Source organism: Salvelinus alpinus, chromosome 26, assembly GCF_045679555.1.
Source record: "Salvelinus alpinus chromosome 26, SLU_Salpinus.1, whole genome shotgun sequence".
NCBI classification, from domain to species: domain Eukaryota; kingdom Metazoa; phylum Chordata; class Actinopteri; order Salmoniformes; family Salmonidae; genus Salvelinus; species Salvelinus alpinus.
This window is the reverse complement of record NC_092111.1, coordinates 29,935,201-29,956,767: the sequence shown is the minus strand read 5'-3', so window position 1 is coordinate 29,956,767 and position 21,567 is coordinate 29,935,201. Positions and strand designations below refer to the sequence as shown.

Genomic DNA, 21,567 nt, shown 5'->3' with positions numbered 1-21,567 from the left:
ACTTGTGATTGTTGCCCTTGCTAGTTCGATTGTATTGACATTCCCAGCCTTACATGCTGACTAGACCGCACACGTCGCAAAATGAATTTAGAAATCCATGTTAATCAATTATTGAGCGTGCGCCAACGAGCATCTGCGACGCCAAGGGCTAAAATAGAACTCCTTTCTATTTCTGACGCAGATCACGCTGCAAGTCCTGCCTCTCCCCATTGGTTTATAGAAGCAGGTACCCATGTGCCATCTCCTCATTGGTTATACCCACGTTGGTGATTGAAAGACAAACTGTTTTGCCGGTTGTGGTAATACTATGAAAATGTAGATGCCGATCACCATATAAGTTCAAAGATGAAAAAGCTTGGAAGGAGGAGAGATGACTAGAAATGTTTCGGTTGGCCGTTTTGTGTGTGGATTAATTGTCTGAGTAGAGGACCTTGTGCATTTCAGGTAAAATAACTCAATGTTTATATCCCAGGACAAATTAGCTAGCAACAGCAAGCTAAATAAATACAACAAACTAGCTAGGAAGTGCAGGCTAACTAGCTAAATTGCCATACATATTTAATGCTTTTCGACATGTCCCCAAATTAATGTCATTGGTTCAGAGTTTGTTTTGATATTTTAACCTGCGTGTCGTGATCGCGTTTGGTGTGGGGGGACAAAATACATTTATGCACGATAGCGCACACGCGCAGCCGGTTCGGTGTTAGTTACAGACGTCAGATTTTGTCCAAAATATTGAGTCATTGAAACAGTGCATCCCGAATGGAGGAAGCAAACAATGTACCAGGCAAGCTTTGATTTACAACCTGATAGCTAAACATTTTGTACTACAAAACCTTTATTGGTGAATGACAGTACAAGTCAAAAGTTGACACTTATTCCACAGTTGATTTTTTCATTGTATTATAATAGTGAAGACATCAAAATTATGAATTAACATATGGAATCATGTAGTTACTAAAACGTGTAAACCAAAATATATTTCAAAGTAGCCACTCTTTGCCTTGATGACAAGTTTCATCACTCTTGGCATTCTCTCAGCCAGCTTCATGACGTAGTCACCTGGATTGCATTTCAATTAACAGGTGTGCCTTGTTAAATGTTAATTTATGGAATTTCTTTCCATTTCAATGTGTTTGAGCCAATCAGCTGTGTTGTGAGAAGGTAGGGGTGGTATACCGAAAATGGTCTTTTACCAAATAGGACTAAATCCATATTATGGCAAGAACAGCTCAAATAAGCAAAGAGAAACAACATTCCACCGAGTGACTTGGTCTATAATAAAAGTGGTCAGATGAAGCAGATGCTAAACTACAGGACTGTTTTGCTATCACAGACGAACATTTTACGGGATTCTTCCGATGGCATTGAGGAGTACACCACATCAGTCACTGGCTTTATCAATAAGTGCATCGAGGACGTCATCCCCACAGTGACTGTACGTACATACCCCAACCAGAAGCCATGAATTACAGGCAACATTCGCACTGAGCTAAAGGGTACAGCTGCTGCTTTCAAGGTGCGGGACTTTAACCCGGAAGCTTACAAGAAATCCTGCTATGCCCTGCGACGAACCATCAAACAGGCAAAGCGTCAAAACAGGACTAAGATTGAATCATACTACACCAGCTCCGACGCTCGTCTTATGTGGCAGGGCTTGCAAACTTAGACTACAAAGGGAAGCACAGCCGCGAGCTGACCAGTGACACGAGCCTACCGGACGAGCTAAATCACTTCTATGCTCGCTTTGAGGTAAGCAACACGGAGGCATGCATGAGAGCATCAGCTGTTCCGAACGACTGTGTGATCACGCTATCCATAGCCGACGTAAGACCTTTAAACATTTCAACACACACAAGGCTGCGGGGCCAGATGGATTACCACTTTGTTTACATACCCTACAGTACTCATCTCATATGTATATACTGTACTCTATACCATCTACTGCATCTTGCCTATGCCGTTCTGTACCATCACTCATTCATATATCTTTATGTACATATTCTTTATCCCTTTACACTTGTGTGTATAAGGTAGTAGTTGTGGAATTGTTAGGTTAGATTACTTGTTGGTTATTACTGCATTGTCGGAACTAGAAGCACAAGAATTTCGCTACACTCGCATTAACATCTGCTAACCATGTGTATGTGACAAATACAATTTGATTTGATTTTACCAGGACGTGTGCTCCAGGCATGTGCTGACAAACTGGCAGGTGTCTTCACTGACATTTTCAACATGTCCCTGATTGAGTCTAATACCAACATGTTTCAAGCAGACCACCATAGTCCCTGTGCCCAAGAAGACAAAGGCAACCTGCCTAAATGACTACAGACCCGTAGCACTCACCTCAGTAGCCATAAAGTGTTTTGAAAGGCTGGTAATGGTCAACATCAACACCATTATCACAGAAACCCTAGACCCACTCCAATTTGCATAGCACCCAAACAGATCATGCAATCGCTATTGCGCTCCACACTGTCCTTTCCCACCTGGACAAAAGGAACACCTACAGTGGGGAGAACAAGTATTTGATACACTGCCGATTTTGCAGGTTTTCCTACTTACAAAGCATGTAGAGGTCTGTAATTTTTATCATAGGTACACTTCAACTGTGAGAGACGGAATCTAAAACAAAAATCCAGAAAATCACATTGTATGATTTTTAAATAATTAATTTGCATTTTATTGCATGACATAAGTATTTGATCACCTACCAACCAGTAAGAATTCCGGCTCTCACAGACCTGTTAGTTTTTCTTTAAGAAGCCCTCCTGTTCTCCACTCATTACCTGTATTAACTGCACCTGTTTGAACTCGTTACCTGTATAAAAGACACCTGTCCACACACAATCAAACAGATTCCAACCTCTCCACAATGGCCAAGACCAGAGAGCTGTGTAAGGACATCAGGGATAAAATTGTAGACCTGCACAAGGCTGGGATGGGCTACAGGACAATAGGCAAGCAGCTTGGTGAGAAGGAAACAACTGTTGGCGCAATTATTAGAAAATGGAAGAAGTTCAAGATGACGGTCAATCACCCTCGGTCTGGGGCTCCATGCAAGATTTCACCTCGTGGGGCATCAATGATCATGAGGAAGGTGAGGGATCAGCCCAGAACTACACGGCAGGACCTGGTCAATGACCTGAAGAGAGCTGGGACCACAGTCTCAAAGAAAACCATTAGTAACACACTACGCCGTCATGGATTAAAATCCTGCAGCGCACGCAAGGTCCCCCTGCTTAAGCCAGTGCATGTCCAGGCCTGTCTGAAGTTTGCCAATGACCATCTGGATGATCCAGAGGAGGAATGGGAGAAGGTCATGTGGTCTGATGAGACAAAAATAGAGCTTTTTGGTCTAACTCCACTCGCCGTGTTTGGAGGAAGAAGAAGTATGAGTACAACCCCAAGAACACCATCCCAACCGTGAAGCATGGAGGTGGAAACATCATTCTTTGGGGATGCTTTTCTGCAAAGGGGACAGGACGACTGCACCGTATTGAGGGGAGGATGGATGGGGCCATGTATCGCGAGATCTTGGCCAACAACCTCCTTCCCTCAGTAAGAGCATTGAAGATGGGTCGTGGCTGGGTCTTCCAGCATGACAACGACACGAAGCACACAGCCATGGCAACTAAGGAGTGGCTCCGTAAGAAGCATCTCAAGGTCCTGGAGTGGCCTAGCCAGTCTCCAGACCTGAACCCAATAGAAAATCTTTGGAGGGAGCTGAAAGTCCGTATTGCCCAGCGACAGCCCCGAAACCTGAAGGATCTGGAGAAGATCTGTAGGGAGGAGTGGGCCAAAATCCCTGCTGCAGTGTGTGCAAACCTAGTCAAGAACTACAGGAAACGTATGATCTCTGTAATTGCAAACAAAGGTTTCTGTACCAAATATTAAGTTCTGCTTTTCTGATGTATCAAATACTTATGTCATGCAATAAAATGCAAATTAATTACTTAAAAATCATACAATGTGATTTTCTGGATTTTTGTTTTAGATTCCGTCTCTCATAGTTGAAGTGTACCTATGATAAAAATTACAGACCTCTACATGCTTTGTAAGTAGGAAAACCTGCAAAATCGGCAGTGTATCAAATACTTGTTCTCCCCACTGTATGTGAGAATGCTATTCATTGACTACAGCTCAGCATTCAACACCATAGTACCCTCAAAGCTAATCACTAAGCTAAGGATCCTGGGACTAAACACCTCCCTCTGCAACTGGATCCTGGACTTCCTGATGGGCCGCCCCCAGGTGGTGAGGGTAGGTAGCAACACATCTGCCACGCTGATCCTCAACACTAGAGCCCCGCAGGGGTGCATGCTCAGTCCCCTCCTGTACTCCCCGTTCACCCACGACTGCATGGCCAGGCACGACTCCAACACCATTAAGTGTGCAGACACAACAGTGGTAGGCCTGATCACCCGACAACGACGAGACATCCTATAGGGAGGCGGTCAGAACCCTGGCCGGGTTGTGCCAGAATAACAACCTATCCCTCAACATAACCAAGACTAAGGAGATGATTGTGGATTACAGGAAAAGGAGGACCGACCACGCCCCCATTCTCATCGACGGGGCTGTAGTGGAGCAGGTTGAGAGAGCTTCAAGTTCCTTGGTGTCCACATCAACAAACTAGAATGGTCCAAACACACCAAGACAGTCGTGAAGAGGGCACGACAAAGACTATTCCCCCTAAGGAAAAGAAAAAGATTTGGCATGGGTCCAGAGATTCTCAAAAGGTTCTACAGCTGCAACATCGAGAGCATCCTGACTGGTTGCATCACTGCCTGGTACGGCAACTGCTCAGCCTCTGACCGCAAGGCACTACAGAGGGTAGTGCATACGGCCCAGTACATCACTGGGGCTAAGCTGCCTGCCATCCAGGACCTCTACACTAGGCGGTGTCAGAGGAAGGCCCTAAAAATTGTCAAAGACCCCAGCCGCCCGTCATAGACGGTTCTCTCTACTACCGCATGGCAAGCTGTACCGGAGTACCAAGTCTAGGACAAAAAGGCTTCTCAACAGTTTTTACCCCCAAGCCATAAGACTCCTGAACAGGTAATCAAATGGCTACCCGGACTATTTGCACCTCAGACCAACCAGTGTTCCCGCACATTGGCTAACCGCATTGTGTTCCGCCACCCACCATCCCCTCTGTTCATAATATATGCATAGTCACTTTAACCATATCTACATACTACCTCAGCCAGCCTGTTTTTCACTGTTTAAAATTCTTTACTTACCCATTGTTCACCAAATAACTTTTTTGCACTATTGGTTAGAGCCTGTAAGTAAGCATTTCACTGTTGTATTCGGCGCACGTGACAAACTTTGATTTGATTACTTTAAGACCTGGTCAGTCAATGCGGAAAACTTCAAGAACTTTTAAAGTTTATTCAAGTGCAGTCGCAAAAACCATCAAGCACTATAATGAAACTGGTTCTCCGGAGGACTGCCACAGGAAAGGAAGACCCAGAGTTAACTCTGCTGCAGAAGATAAGTTCATTAGAGTTACAAGCCCAAATAAATGCTTCAGTGTTCAAGTAACAGACATCATCAACTGCATGAATCAGGTCTTCATGGTCAAATTGCTGCAATGAAACCACTACTAAAAGGACACCAATAAGAAGAGACTTGCTTGGGCCAAGTAACACGCAATGGACATTAGACCGGTGGAAATCTGTCCTTTGGTCCGAGTCCAAATGAGATTTTCCAACCACTGTGTCTTTGTGAGACGCAGAGTAGGTGAACGGATAATCTCTGCATGTGTGGTTGCCACAGTGAAGCATGGAGGTGGTAGTGTGATGGTGCGTTGCTTGTGACACAGTCTGATCTAAAAAAATATTCAAGGCACACTTAACCAGCATGGCTACAACAGCATTCTGCAGCGATACGCCATCCCATTTGGTTTGCGCTTAGTGGGACTATCATTTAAAAACAAACAGGACAATGACCCAGCAGACCTCCAGGTTGTGTAAGGGCTATTTGACCAAGGAGGAGAGAGATTGAGTGCTGCATCAGTTCACCCGACCTCAACCCAATTGAGATGGTTTGGGATGAGATGGACCGCAGTGAAGGAAATTCAGCCAACAAGTGCTCAGCATATGTGGGAACTCCTTCAAGACTGTTGGAAAAGCATTCCAGGTGAAGCTGGTTAAGGGAATGTCAAGAGTTTGCACAGCTGTCATTGGGGCAAAGGATGGCTACTTTGAAGAAACTGAAATATATTTTCATTTAACACTTTTGGGTACTACGTGAATCAATGTGTTATTTCATAGTTTTGATAACTTCACTATTATTCTACAATGTAGAAATCAGTAAAAATAAAGAAAAAGCCTTGACTGAGTAGGTGTCCAAACGTTTCACTGGTATTGTATATTAAATCATGCATTGAACTGCATCCATCTACTCTACCAAAAATGCCTGATTATTTTTTTTAACTCTTATGAAATAGGTTTTGAAGCATCAACTGGAATTTGATATTTTTGACATACAGTACAGAAAGTATAAAATAACCTTTGACTTTCTCCACATTTTGTTAGATTATAGCTTTAATCTAAAATTATTATTTTTAAAATCCCCTCAATCTACACACAATACCCTACAATGAAAAAGCTAAAAACAGGTGTTTATAAAAGAAATACAGAAATATCACATTCAAATCAAATTTTATTTTATTAGTCACATGCACCGAATACAATGAAATGCTTACTTACGAGCCCCTAACCGACAGTGCGGTTTCAAAAAATACAGATAAGAATAAGATAAGTATAAAGTAATTAAGGAGAAGCAGTAAAAAAAATTATAGGGGGGGTGCCGGTACAGAGTCAAAGTGCGGGGGTACTGGTTAGTCGAGGTAGTATGTACATGTACGTAGAGTTAATTAAAGTGACTATGCACAGATGACAGAGTGGCAGTGTTGTGGAGAGGGGGGGGGGGGGGCAGTGTAAATAGTTTGGGTAGCCATTTGACTAGATTGGGGGTAGAAGCTGTTTAGAAGCCTCTTGGGACCTAGACTTGGCGTGTCGGTACCGTTTGCCATGTGGTAGCAGAGAAAACAGTCTATAACTAGGGCAGCTGGAGTCTTTGACAATTTTCAGGGCCGTCCTCTGACACCGCCTGGTATAGAGGTCCTGGATGGCAGGAAGCTTGGCCCCAGTGATGTACTGGGCTGTACGCACTACCCTCTGTAGTGCCTTGCGGTCAGAGGCCGAGCAATTGCCGTACCAGGCAGTGATGCAACCAGTCAGGATGCTCTCGATGTTGCAGCTGTAGAACCGTTTGAGGATCTCAGGACCCATGCCAAATCTTTTCAGTCTCCTGAGTGGGAATAGGCTTTGTCATGCCCGCTTCACGACTGTCTTGGTGTGCTTGGACCATGTTAGTTTGTTGTTGATGTGGACGCCAAGGAACTTGAAGCTCTCAACCTGCTCCACTGCAGCCCCGTCGATGAGAATGGGGGAGTGCTCGGCCCTCTTTTTCCTGTAGTCCCCAATCATTTCCTTAGTCTTGATCACGTTGAGGGAGAGGTTGTTGTCGGTGAGCAGGCCTACCACTGCTGTCTCATCTGCAAATGTAATGGTGTTGGAGTCGTGCCTGGCCGTGCAGTCATGAGTGAACAGGGAGTACAGGAGGGGGCTGAGCATGCATCCCTGAGGGGGCCCCTGTTGAGAATCAGCGTGGCGGATGTGTTACCTACCCTTACCACCTGGGGGCGGCCCGTCAGGAAGTCCAGGATCCAGTTGCAAAGGGAGGTGTGTAGTCCCAGGGTCCTTAGCTTATTGATGAGCTTTGAGGGTACTATGGTGTTGAATGCTGAGCTGTAGTCAATGAATATCATTCTCACATAGGTGTTCCTTCTGTCCAGGTGGGAAAGGGCAGTGTGGAGCGCAATAGAGACCGCATCATCTGTGGATCTGTTGGGGTGGTATGCAAATTGAAGTGGGTCTAGGGCTTTTGGGATGATGGTGTTGATGTGAGCCATGACCAGCGTTTCAAAGCACTTCATGGCTACAGATGTGAGTGCTACGGGTCGGTAGTAATTCAGGCAGGTTACCTTGGTGTTCTTGGGCACTACGGTGGTCTGCTTAAAATATGTTGGTGTTACAGACTCGGACAGGGAGAGGTTGAAAATGTCAGTGAACACTTGCTAGTTGGTCAGCGCATGCTCGCAGTACACGCCCTGGTAATACCTCTGGCCATGCGGCCCTGTGAATGTTGACTTGTTTAAAGGTCTTACATCGTCTGCGGAGAGCGTGATCCCAGTCTTGCTTTACGGCTTGTGCTTGCATGCATGTTTGTGTTATTTGCCTCGAAGCGATTATAGAAGTAGTTTAGCTCGTCCGGTAGGCTCGTGTCACTGAGCAGCTCAGCTGTGCTTCCCTTTGTTGTCTAATGGTCTGCAGGCCCTGCCACATCCGACGAGCGTCAGAGCCGGTGTAGTACGACAATCTTAGTCCTGTATTGATGCTTTGCCTGTTCGATGGTTCGGAGGGCATAGCAGGATTTTTTTATAAGCTCCGGGTTAGAGTCCCACACCTTGAAAGCAGCAGCTCTAGCCTTTAGCTCAGCACGGATGGTGCCTGTAATCCATGGTTTCTGGTTGGGGTATGTACGTACGTACGGTCACTGTGCACTTATTGATGAAGCCAATGACTGATGTGGTGTACTCAATGCCATTGGAGGAACCCCGGAACATATTCCAGTCTGTGCTAGCAAAGCAGTCCTGTAGTTTAGAATCTGCTTCATCTGATCACTTTATTTATCTAGTCACTGGTGCTTCCTGCTTTAATTTTTGCTTGTAAGCAGGAATTAGGAGGATAGAATTATGGTCAGATTTGCCAAATGGAGGCCAAGGGAGTTCTTTTCCCTCTGGTAGTATTTACATAAGTATTCAGACCCTTTACTCAGTACTTTATTGAAGCACCTTTGGCAGCGATTACAATCTTCTTGGCACACCTGTATTTGGGGAGTTTCTCCCATTCTTCTCTGCAGAGCCTCTCATGCTCTGTAAGGTTGGATGTGAGCGTTACTGCACAGCTATATTCAGGTCTCTCCAGAGATGTTCAATTGGGTTCAAGTCCGGGCTCTGGCTGGGCCACTCAAGGACATTGAGACTTGTCCCGAAGCCACTCCTGCGTTGTCTTGGCTGTGTGCTTAGGGTGCTCAGGAGCTCTGTCCTGTTGGAAGGTGAACTTATCCCCCAGTCTGAGGTCCTGAGAGCTCTGGAGCAGATTTTCATCAAGACTCTCTCTATATTTTGCACCGTTCATCTTTCCCTCGGCTTTGACTAGCCTCACAGTCCCTGCCGCTGGAAAAACATCCCCACAACATGATGCTGCCACCACCATGCTTCACCGTAGGGATGGTGCCATGTTTCCTCCAGATGTGACGCTTGGCATTCAGGCCAAAGACTTCAATCTTGGTTTCATCAGACCAGCGAGAGTCTTAAGGTTCCTTTTGGCAAACTCCTACCAGGCTGTCATGTGCCTTTTACTGAAGAGTGGCTTCCGTCTGGCGACACTACCATAAAGGCCTGATTGGTGGAGTGATCTATTTAAGAATGATGAAGGCCAATATGCTCTTATGGACCTTCAATGCTGCAGACATTTTTTTGATACCCTTTCCCAGATCTGCGCTTCGACCCAATCATGTATAGGAGCTCTACGGACAATTCCTTCGATATCATGGCTTGGTTTTTGCTCTGATGTGCACGGGCAACTATGGGACCTTTTATAGACAGGTGTGTGTATCCAAATCATGTACAATCAATTGAATTTACCACAGGTGGACTCCAAGTTGTAGAAACATCAGGGATGATCAATGGAAACAGGACGCACCAGAGCTCAATAAGGCTCCATGGATTGACTAGGAATTGAAAAACTATGGTTGAAAGAGAAGGGGCAAAAGGAGTGGCTAATAAGTCTGGCTGCACATCTGACTTGATGCAAATTGATATATGTAACTAACAAAACAAAAATGATAAAATCTTACGAAGCCAAGATCAATGATATAAAGAATGGGGGAAAAAATGTCATTTAAAGTAGGCAAGTTATGTGCATAAAGACAAATTCAACTCCATCTTTCATCGAATCAGATGGCTTATTCATTACAAAACCATTTGATGTTGCCAATTATTTTAATGATTACTTCATTGGCAAAGTTGCAAATGTAGGCAGGAAATGCCAACAACGAACAATGAGCCATCGTATTCATGCAGTAAAAAAAAGAAAGAAAATTATTGCAAGTTTGAATTTTGTAAAGTAAGTGTGGGAGAGTTGGAAAAATGATCAATAATAACAAACCTCCTGGCATTGACAACTGAGATAGAAAGCTACTGAGGATGGTAGCTGACTATAGCCACTCCGGTCATATCTTTAACCTGAGCCTAGAGAAGAGTCTTTGTCCTCAGGCCTGGAGGGAAGCCAAAGTAAATCCAGTTATCCTAGAGTGGTAAAGCGGCCTTTACTTGTTCTAAGAGCAGACCGATAAAGCTTCCTGCCAGCTCTTCGCAAGCTGTTAGAAAAGAATGGTTTTGGACCAAATAAACTCTGCAAAAAAATTAACGTCCCTTTTTCAGGACCCTGTCTTTCAAAGATAATTCGTAAAAATCCAAATAACTTCACAGATCTTCATTGTAAAGGGTTTAAACACTGTTTCCCATGCTTCTTCAATGAACCATAAACAATTAATGAACATGCACCTATGGAACAGTCGTTAACACACTAACAGCTTACAGACGGTTGGCGATTAAGGTCACAGTTATGAACTTAGGACACCAAAGCGGCCTTTCTACTGACTCTGAAAAATACCAAAAGAAAGATGCCCAGGGTCCCTGCTCATCTGCGTGAATGTGCCTTAGGCATGCTGCAAGGAGGCATGAGGACTGCAGATGTGGCCAGGGAAATAAATTGCAATGTCCGTCCTGTGAGACGCCCAAGACAGCGCTACAGGGAGACAGGACGGCCAGCTGATCGTCCTCGCAGTGGCAGACCACGTGTAACACCTGCACAGGATCGGTACATCCGGACATCACACCTGCGGGACAGGTACAGGATGGCAAAAACTGCCCGGGTTACACCAGGAACGCACAACCCCTCCATCAGTGCTCAGACTGTCCGCAATAGGCTGAGAGAGGCTGGACTGAGGGCTTGTAGGCCTGTTGTAAGGCAGGTCCTCACCAGACATCAAAGGCAACAACGACCATCGCTGGACCAGACAGGACTGGCAAAAAGTGCTCTTCACTGACGAGTCGGAGTTTTGTCTCACCAGAGGTGATGGTCAGATTTGCATTTATCGTCGAAGGAATGAGTTACACCGAGGCCTGTACTCTGGAGCAGGATCGATTTGGCGGTGGAGGGTCATCGTGGTCTGGGGCGGTGTGTCACAGCATCATCGGACTGAGCTTGTTGTCATTGCAGGCAATCTCAACGCTGTGCGTTACAGTGAAGACATCCTCCTCCCTCATGTGGTACCCTTCCTGCAGGCTCGTCCTGACATGACCCTCCAGCATGACAATGCCACCAGCCATACTGCTCATTCTGTGCGTGATTGCCTGCAAGACAGGAATGTCTGTGTTCTGCCATGGCCAGCGAAGAGCCCGGATCTCAATCCCATTGAGCACATCTGGGACCTGTTGGATCGGAGGGTGAGAGCTAGGGCCATTCCCCCCAGAAATGTCCGGGAACTTGCAGGTTCCTTGGTGGAAGAGTGGGGTAACATCTCACAGCAAGAACAGGCAAATCTGGTGCAGTCCATGAGGAGGAGATGCACTGCAGGACTTAATGCAGCTGGTGGCCACACCAGATACTGGCTGACTTTTGATTTTGACCCTCCCTTTGTTCAGGGACACATTATTTCTGTTAGTCATACGTCTATGGAACTTGTTCAGTTCATGTCTCAGTTGTTGAATCTTATGTTCCATACAAATATTTACATGTTAAGTTCGCTGAAAATAAAAGCAGTTGACAGTGAGAGGACGTTTCTTTTTTTGCTGAGTTCGCAATGCTATTTCTCTAAACAAATGAACAGACTTTCAGCATGCTTATAAAGAAGGGAACTCAACATGTACTGCACTGACAAATGACTGATTGGTTGAAAGAAATTGATAATATTGATTTGAATATCCCGCAACAGTACCGCCGGGCAGCTCTCTAGGACCTCTACCCTTTTCTATTTTTACCATTAACCTGCCACTGACATTAAACAAAGCATGTGTGTCCATGTGTGCTTCAACCATATACGCATCAGCAACCACAAGAGTTGGTCAGTTTTGGAATGGGTGGCCAGTAATAAACTGGTCCTGAACAGCTCTAAAACTAAGAGCATTGGATTTGGTACAAATCATTCTTTAAGTTCTAGACGTCAGCTGAATCTGGTAATGAATGGTGTGGCTGTTGAACAAGTTGAGACTAAATTGCTTGGCGTTACCTTAGATTGTAAACGGTCACTGTCAAAACACGTAGATTCAATTGTAAAGATGGGGAGAGGTCTGTCCATAATAAAGACATGCTGTGCTTTTTTGACACCACACTTCAAAAAGCTCAGAAGGCTCTGGTTTTGTATTATCTTGATAATTGTCTAGTCGTGTGGTAGAGTGCTGCAAGGAAAGATCTAGTTACACTGCAGCTGGCCCAGAACAGAACGACACATCTTGCTCTTCATTGTAATAAGGCTGATAAAAACCATGCATGTCAGTCTCTCTTGGCTAAGAGTTGGGGAGAGCCTGACTGCATCACTTCTTTTTAGAAATCCCAAATTGTTTGCATTGTCCTCTTGCACACAGCTCTGACACACACACTTACCCCACCAGATATGCCACCAGGGGTCTTTTCAGTCCCCAAATCCAGAACATTTTTTTTTTTTAAGCGTACAGTATTATATAGAGCCATTATTGCATGGAACTCTGTTCCATTTCATAGCTCAAATAAACATAAACATATTTTTAAACCCCTGATAAAGCACCACCTCACGTCCCAACGTCTCTCCCCTATTAGACCTAAATAGTTTGTGTGTACGTATTGATATGTAGGCTACATGTGCCTTTAAAAAAACTTATGCAGTTCTGTCCTCAAGCTGTTCTTGTCTATTAATGTTCTGTATAATGTCATGTTTCGGTGAACCCCAGGAGTAGCTGCTGCCTTTGCAACAGCTAATGGGGATCCTAATAAAATACCAAAAATGTCAAGTCACATAGAAAAGGGTCTGAAAACCCGTTTTCGCTTTGTCAATATGGGGTAGTGTGTGTAGAATAATAAGTAATATTTTGTATTATAAAAAAAAAAAATCGGTTTTAGAATAAGGCTGTAAAGAAACAAAATGTGGATAAAGTAAAGGGGCCTGAATGATGATTGTTTCATATCTCCAAAGTAATTAAAAGGCTGTCACGTGTCTATGCATGTGTCAACTCACAACTTGGTGTCGAGGGCCTCCTTTTGCATGATCTCCATGATGGTTCTGCAGGCATTGGAGCAGCCCTCTGGGGTGGAGTGGACCGTGATGGGCTTCTCTGCCGCTCCCGCATTCTCCTTCCTGTGGATGTCGATCCTGGTGAGGTGCAAGAGAAAGATGAGGTTAAATTTAAAAAAATAACTAGGCAAGTCAGTTAAGAACAGATTCTTAATTACAATGATGGCCTACCTCGGCCAAACCCAGATGACACAGGGCCAAATGTGCGCCGCCCTATGGGACTCCCAATCACGGCCGGATGTGATACAGCCTGGATTCGAAACAGGGACTGTAGTGACGCCTGTTGCACTGACATGCAGTGCCTTAGATTGCTGCGTCACTCGGGAGCCCAAGTTTAGAAGGGAAGAAACGCATTGTTTTTGTCACCTTCTAAACAGCTAGAGTGTGCACAGCCCGTCTGCCGGTTACGATACCGGCTGGTCTCATACTATTCCCTACCGGAGATTGAGGTTCAATCCCAGTGTCCACCCTTCCTACTGGCTTAATCCCACAGAATCACTGAAGATGGGTGAAACTGTTAAAGTCCATCTTTTTCAACTTGAGATGCCTTAAGAGGGTCACATCAATTGGTAGGCTGAGCCTAAATCAATAGAGTATGATTATTTCTGTGGGAGTGAGCTTTATATTGCCAATCCAAGAAGGGAATCACAAAATGTATTTACATATGGTCATAAATCAGGTCCAAGTTCAGTAGCCAAATATTGTGGAAAGTTGCAGATAGAAACGTATTGAATAGTGCCAAAGTAATTACTAATTCTACATGTAAAAGAGGGGTGTTTGACCTACATGCTGTATTTCTATCTGAACATTGCACAACATTGTGTCCTGCAGAACGCACCCCAGCAAACTGTTGGGTGTATACTGTGTACATGATCAGGGACGTAGTCCTACTTTGAGTGTGTCTGTTTGGTGATGTTGCGAATGGTGGCTCCCTCCTTGCCGATGATGGCTCCTACGAACTGCGTTGGGACGAGTATCCGCAAGGGGACTTCCGACTGCAGTTTGGGGCGCGCCCCCAGGCCCGGAGAACCTGAGCGGGGAGGGCCACGGGGGACAAAGCCCCTCCTACCCCCTCCCAGAGGTGGGGCGTCAGCGGTGGCCATCTCGTCGGGGATGTACGACACCTTCAGGGCAAAGTTCTCCATCAGGAAGCCATTCAGCTTCTCCATCGCCCTGGCAATCACACAAAGAAACAGTCAGTCACTGTCACAGCATTGATAATAGAAAGCTTTCCGTCACAGGGAAGGAGAAACTTGCTTGATACAGACGCAAGTTTAAGATTTTATTTTCTCTCTATACCACTACTGAAACAAGATCTTGATTAAGGAATTACAAGAATCAGGTATATTATTGCATGGCTGGAACAAAACTTGCTCTACAAGGCCAGGACTGAGATTTGTGAACTGCTCCGAATTCATTTTCATACACCGGCCACGCCCACTTTATCAGGAAAAGCCAGCGTTCCACACGCACCAGAGGGCAGCAGTGAGCTAGCATCTCTCAGCCAGCACGTTACTCCTATAGCAGCAACTAATTAGACGTGACTGCTTTAGAGGGTGATATATAATAGTGTAAAACACTAAACACAAATTTAGTTAGACTGCTCTTGCAGAATGACAAAGAAAAGGAGGGTAGGTAAGTAGGTGTGTGTGCTTACTGTCTAGCCTGGTCCTTAGCACCGTATCTGACGTTGACCACTGCAGTGTCTGTGTCTGTATTTACTGTAAGGAGAGAGAGCATAGACTCAACACCCAAAAACACACAAGGCGATACAACTTTATACACAAAACAATCCGACTTGAACAAATACCTACTAGTCACATGCTCACACACACACACACACACTGCAGAGACAAGACAAACAGACATGCTAAGGAGTGTGTGTATGTGTGTGCGTAAGCACGTATGTGTTGTGTGCGCGTTTACATGTGCGCGTACCTTGCTCGCAGTTCTCCACTGTGCCATATTGGGCCAACATGCCATCCAGAACCTGACCCAGAACCACAGGAAAGAGTGATTAGAACCAGAGCAGAGTTTTGTTAGTGTCTTTATCACACCATCATGGAGGCCCAAACTGGCTTTCTGATGAGTACAGTTCAGTAAGTAAATAAAAGATGGTCACATCCCCCAGATAGGTGCAGTGAAATGTGTTGTTTTACAGTGTCAGCCAAAGTAGTACGGCGCCCAAGAAGCAAATGAGGGTAAGTGCCTTGCTCAAGGGCACAGATTTTTCACCTTGTTGGCTGGGGGTATTTGATCCAGCGACCTTTCACTTACTGACACAACGCTGTAAACGCCAGGCTACCTGTCGCTCTTGTCCGAGCCAGAATGGCCAATAGGGCAGGAGCCGCTCTCCTGTTTCTGTAGCGTGAGGCAACTTGATGTACAAGTGGCCAGGAAACAGCAAAGCAATGGACGGCCGTCCTATCATCTATGACCAGAACGTCGGCCGTCAATTTCCGTTAACTTCTACATGTTTAGTGATCACCTGCTGGGTGTTGACCAACACACACCCTGTGGTGAACTTTTCCATAGGTACAGATCTAGGATCAGATTCCCCTTCCCCAATGCTAATCTTAACCATTAGTGGGGGGGGGAAATAACAAAGTGACCCAATATCCGTGTCTAGGGACAATTTCACTCCAACACACCACATCCCAATGAACAGCACATAGGTCCGTCATGATCATTTACCAGAGGGTTTTACCTAAGCAACTTACAGTTAAGGGCAATTTCACAGTAACAGATTGATGCAGAGAATAAAGTGTCAAGCAAAAACGATTGCAAAGGTAAACAAACCATACAACCAAGGACTACCTTTAACAAATTCCACAGAACATTTTACAAAAACATTTACTTAGAATGCAGATGCAAGGCCTCCCGGGTGACGCAGTGGTCTAGGGCACTGCATCGCAGCACTAGCTGTGCCACCAGAGACTCTGGGTTCGAGCCCAGGCTCTGTCGCAGACGGCCGCGACCGGGAGGTCCGTGGGGCGCAGTGCGCGCTAACCAAGGTGGCCAGGTGCACGGTGTTTCCTCCGACACATTGGTGCGGCTGGCTTCCGGGTTGGAGGCGCGCTGTGTTAAGCAGTGCGGCTTGGTTGTGTTTCGGAGGACGCATGGCTTTCGACCTTCGTCTCTCCCGAGCCCGTACGGGAGTTGTGGCGATGAGACAAGATAGTAATTACTAACAATTGGATACCACGAAATTGGGGAGAAAAGGGGGTAACATTTATTATTTTTTTAAAGAAAAGAATGCAGATGCAAAGTTGGTTAACAGAATGGTGTCACTCTGTTACCAAACGTTGCAACTAAACTGTTCAACGCCTGGTGTCATCCTGTGATTCAACTAACTGGCCCATCAATACCACTCAGAGACCTGGGGCTGTATGCATCAAGCATCTCAATAGGAGTGCTGATTTAGGATCAGTGTAACCTTTAGATCACAATGAATAGTATTACATGGACAGGAGGTACATGATCCTAGATCAGCACTACTTCCTCAGATGCAAGGTCTTCCTACTTTTGGATGAATCACACCATTCAATTACATTCTCAAACAGGAGAAAGAACATCCTAAATTGTGTTCATGAAGTTTGATTTCCCCACATTATCAAGCTGAACTGATCTTTATTCACTTGTGAGTCCATAGAGAAAGTTGGGGGGGAATTGATTTGCTTTTTATTAGAGGGACAAAATCAATGTCAGAGCCAAACCAATCTGGCAACCTGCCCAAATCAGGCAAGCACAGGATTTGAATTATACAACGAGATAAAATGTTCTCCTCTTCCAAGTGCAGTCATGAGGGAGGGAACGAGAGGGCGAGGTATCCAAACGCAGCATACAGGCTGAGGACATCCAATCATGCCCAGGCTTACTGGAAGCCACACCCACAAGAGCTCAACCCCCCTTTCTGACCAATCAGCTTCCCTCCTGGTGCTCTTTTTCTCCCAACCCACATATCCCCTTCCCACCCGCCCCTGAGCCATCTCAAAGTCTTTCCATTGGCTGTTCCCAGCACTGATACAACATTCCCAGTGGGGAGTAGCAGCTCCATGCTCACTGGCAGCCACGTCTGTCCGTCTCCAGGGTCCAGCCAATGAGAATCCAGGCCATTCAGGAAAGGGTGGAGTGCATTCCTGCAGGAAGCAGTGGTTGGATTGGGGGGGAGGGGCGGAACAGGAGTAATGCTACACATTCTGTGAGTGTCTGTCCGTGGCACATGTAGGCGAAACAGAGCAGGCCCACCCACCCAAAGCAAGCTAGAGCTAGCCTAGCGAACATGCTACCATTGTTCTCTGCCTGCATGGCTTTGTGCTGAGGCACACGTTATCTCCCTAATAAGATACAAGGTCTCCTTTACATCAAAGACTTTGTTCGGTGTCCCCCCTCCATTCCAACCCTACCACAACCGCAGGTTGACGTTCATTGTCATGATTCTTGTCCTGGAGGCAGAACGGAGAAATTTCCCCTTAGAAAGGCCAGCTGCGGAGTCAAAATTGGCTAGATTGTAAAAATGTGACACCTAGAATTAGCTTTTTGGTCTTAATTTAAAGGTTAGGTTAGCAGTGAGGTTAAGGTTAAAATCTGATTGTGGCTGTCTCAGCTAGTGACCACTATATACAGAGCTGCCTCCAGAACAAGATTCATGACGGAAAAAGCTAACTTGCACCATAACCGCCTCTGGTCCAAAAGCCATCAGCTAGCCAACATGCTATATACATGCTACCAACCACAAAAGGTTCAGTCAATTTAGAACAGAACACTCAAAAGGGTAGAGGCTTGAAATCAGTCATACTTTAGCCTATACACAGAGTTTTGAGACATGAAACAGCCCTTTGCTAAAGTAGATTTTGCCTGTGACAGACCCACTCCATAGAGAGGTTGGGTTAAATGCAGAAGACATTTCAGTTGAATGCATTCAGTTGTACAACTGACTAGGTATGCCCTTGCACTTTCTCTTATTTAGAATGCAAGCAGAAATAATCAAGGATTAAGAGGTCAATAACTGATATGACTCACAATGAATGTGCCGGCTTGTCAGATTTTTTTTTTGTGCTCTCCAAACAAGACAATTGAAGGCTAGTATAAATCCCATTCTGAAGGCACTATTGTAGGTCATCTTATATTATCCAATCGACACATTGAAAATGAATGGGGTGTAAGTGGTGTCCATGTAATACAATTACGCCAAATCTGTATAGTTCCCATGTCCGGCAGAGTACATTCCTTTTGTTGCTGTAAGTGCCCTTTAATGTCACAGACTTCCATCTACTTTGCATTCCCCTCAAACATCCCCTGCCCCCCATACCTCTACCCTGTCTAGTGTACCCATGTGAAAGAGGTACTGTAAAATTGTCCATGACAATCATAATCAATCCTATATGTTAAAACAATGAGTTTATGTTCACTGACAATGCTTTTATAATAGTCTCCCTCCAATACTTTTGGGATATTCATGCATTTGTCATTTAGGAACATTTTCTCTGTTGATTTGTGAATACTGTACATGTCTAGCATGGCTATTCATGTCCCTTTCAGAAGAAGACGGCATAAAGGGCAGCACAGCATCCGTATGGACGTTTCTCCTGTCATTATCAGGTATGTCATGGGCTGCAGTTCACTAGTAGGTCACTGGCCTACAAGGCAATCCTCTGGGGTAACACCGACAATCACAGCTCCATTGATTACATACATACATACATGGCATGACAACCAATAAGTCTCTAGCAATGAAACAGATTTGAGCTTAAAAGCCTGTCCTATGCTTGCTTTATGAAGGTACTCGCTCACTCCCTTAATGAGTTGTTCTGACCGAAATAGTCCCCTTAAAAATCGACTGCTAAATGACTAACGGTAGACTACACTGAACAAAAATATAAAAACGCAAGATGCAACTACTTCAAAGATTTTACTGAGTTAGTTCATGTAAGGAAATCAGTCAATTGAAATAAATTCATTAGGCCCTAATCTATGTATTTCACATGACTGGGGAGCCAGGCCCGGCCACTGGGGAGCCAGGCCCGGCCACTGGGGAGCCAGGCCCGGCCAAGCAGACGATCCTGCAGGTGAAGAAGCCGGATGTGGAGGTCCTGGGCTGGCGTGGTTACATGTGGTCTGCGCTTGTGAGGCCAGCTGGACGTTCTGCAAAATTCTCTAAAACGATGTTGGCGGAAGCTTATGGTAGAGCGATGAACATTCAATTCCGTTAACAGCTCTGTTTGACATTCCTGCAGTCAGCATGTCAATTGCACGCTCCCTCAAAACTTCAGCCATCTGTGGCATTGTGTTGTGACAAAACTGCACATTTTAAGAGTGGCCTTCTATTGTCCCCAGCACAAGGTGTAATGATCATGCTGTTAAAATAGCTTTTTGATATGCCACACCTGTCAGGTGGATGGATTATCTTGGCAAAGGAGAAATGCTCCCTAACAGGGATTCCTCACAAAATTTGAGAGAAAAAAGCTTTGAGCATATGGAACATTTCTACGATCTTTTATTTCAACTCATGAAACCAACACTTTACATGTTACGATTATATTTTTGTTCAGTATAATATATGTCCTAAATGGCACCCTATGGAACCTGTTCAAAAGTAGTGCACTATAAAGGGCCATTTGGGGCACACACCAACTGTAAAGTACCATAATGAGACAGCCAGGAGAAAACTGACACCTGCAATATCAGCCGCTGTTCTTAAGAACTAACTAGCGGATACAAAACTAAAAAAGGACCCAAAGATGGCAAAGAACCTGTTCAGTGGACTTGTTTGCACCCAGTAAAAAGGCTTACTTGCACTTCGTGTTCAAAGCATTTAACGTGTGTTCCTATTGAACAGGACCCAGTATAGTGAGAGAGCCAAAGCTTTACCAACGGACCAATTAACACTTACCTCCCACTGCATATGAGGCGGGATGTTCCTGATCTGCAGCTTACAGCTCCTACATGAAGGGAGAGAAAGAGGGAGATAAAGCGAGACAGTTAGCATCAGTTGGTTGGGCTAAAGGACAAGGTGTCCCATTGAAAAAAATCCAGCAGGCTAGTAGGTGCCTCCTTCCATCACCCTGTGCTCGGAGAAGTGTACAAGCTGTGGGCATGACTAATGTTTAATACCACTCCCAAAGCCAGCGGGTGTGCACCAGAGGGAGGGATGTAAGGAGAATTCAAGGGAGGGAAGCAGTTGCATTGTTGGACGGGTGGCTCGATGTGGAGAAAATGGTATGATCTTGTTTGAAAATTAAAATATATGAGACGGATTGGGACAGAGGGAGCGCATGGCAAGGAGAGGTAGGGAGGAAGAGGAAGGTAAAAGAAGGAGGTGAGAAAAGGGGGGGGGGGGGAAGAGCAAGGAAAGGAGATAGAAGGACGAGAGCGAGAAGAGAAAAGGTGAAAGGCAGAGGAGAGCATAAAGGAAGAGAGTGAGCGAGGGAGTGCAGAAAAGGGAGGGATGCCATGCCCATGGAAGAGGGAACCTCCACTAGCGGTATCTTAGCAGAGAGAACAGATGACGGGGATTCAGAGTGGAAGGAGCGCTGACATCGCAGGCAACAGCAGCACAGACTCTGCTACCAATTACTGCACTGTAAAACTCTGGTTAAGGGCACAGCCAAAGTTGCTTGTTGAATGTATCTGTATTTCCTATGCCTTCTCAATGTGAGTCGTACGCCGACGCTCCATATCCATACAATTTCCATCCATGCACAAAAAGATCAGACGAGTTTAACTTTTGACGGGCCGATGGAAAAGAGCAAACGCACGGACCAAAATTAATCCGTTCTAATTTGGTGTCCCTTCTCCAGGGATCAGTCTGGCCAAAGCCTTGGCATCCAGAATGCCCTGTATTTCAAACTCCATACAGCCAATTGTTTTCACATTTTGAAGACTTTCAGTTCCACAATGAAACATTGTGAATACCAAGGACCCAAATATTTTAAGAGCTCATTCAGATGCTTGGTTGGACTTGTGAATTGTAACACACACTGTAACTAGTCTGTGGACATACACACTTCAAGACTAATTTGGTGTACTTGTGACATGTTCCATTAAGGTGTTGGTTTAGAACTGGGAGATTATATCAATGTGGGAGAAGTGGCC

General features: G+C 45.2%; 1 protein-coding gene across 3 annotated transcripts in view; it reads right to left on the bottom strand.

The window, feature by feature from the left end:
- igf2bp3 (insulin-like growth factor 2 mRNA binding protein 3) overlaps positions 1-21,567 on the bottom strand; it is a 43,767-nt gene that overhangs the window by 13,332 nt on the left and 8,868 nt on the right. For all 3 annotated transcript variants that reach the window (XM_071368643.1, XM_071368641.1, XM_071368642.1), the window contains exons 3-7: positions 20,366-20,414; positions 15,412-15,463; positions 15,131-15,194; positions 14,365-14,646; positions 13,417-13,551 (exon numbers count right to left, since the gene is read on the bottom strand). In XM_071368643.1, coding sequence (XP_071224744.1) covers positions 13,417-13,551; positions 14,365-14,646; positions 15,131-15,194; positions 15,412-15,463; positions 20,366-20,377 — 545 coding nt within the window. In that variant the 5' untranslated portion in view covers positions 20,378-20,414. The remainder of the gene's footprint in view (positions 1-13,416; positions 13,552-14,364; positions 14,647-15,130; positions 15,195-15,411; positions 15,464-20,365; positions 20,415-21,567) is intronic.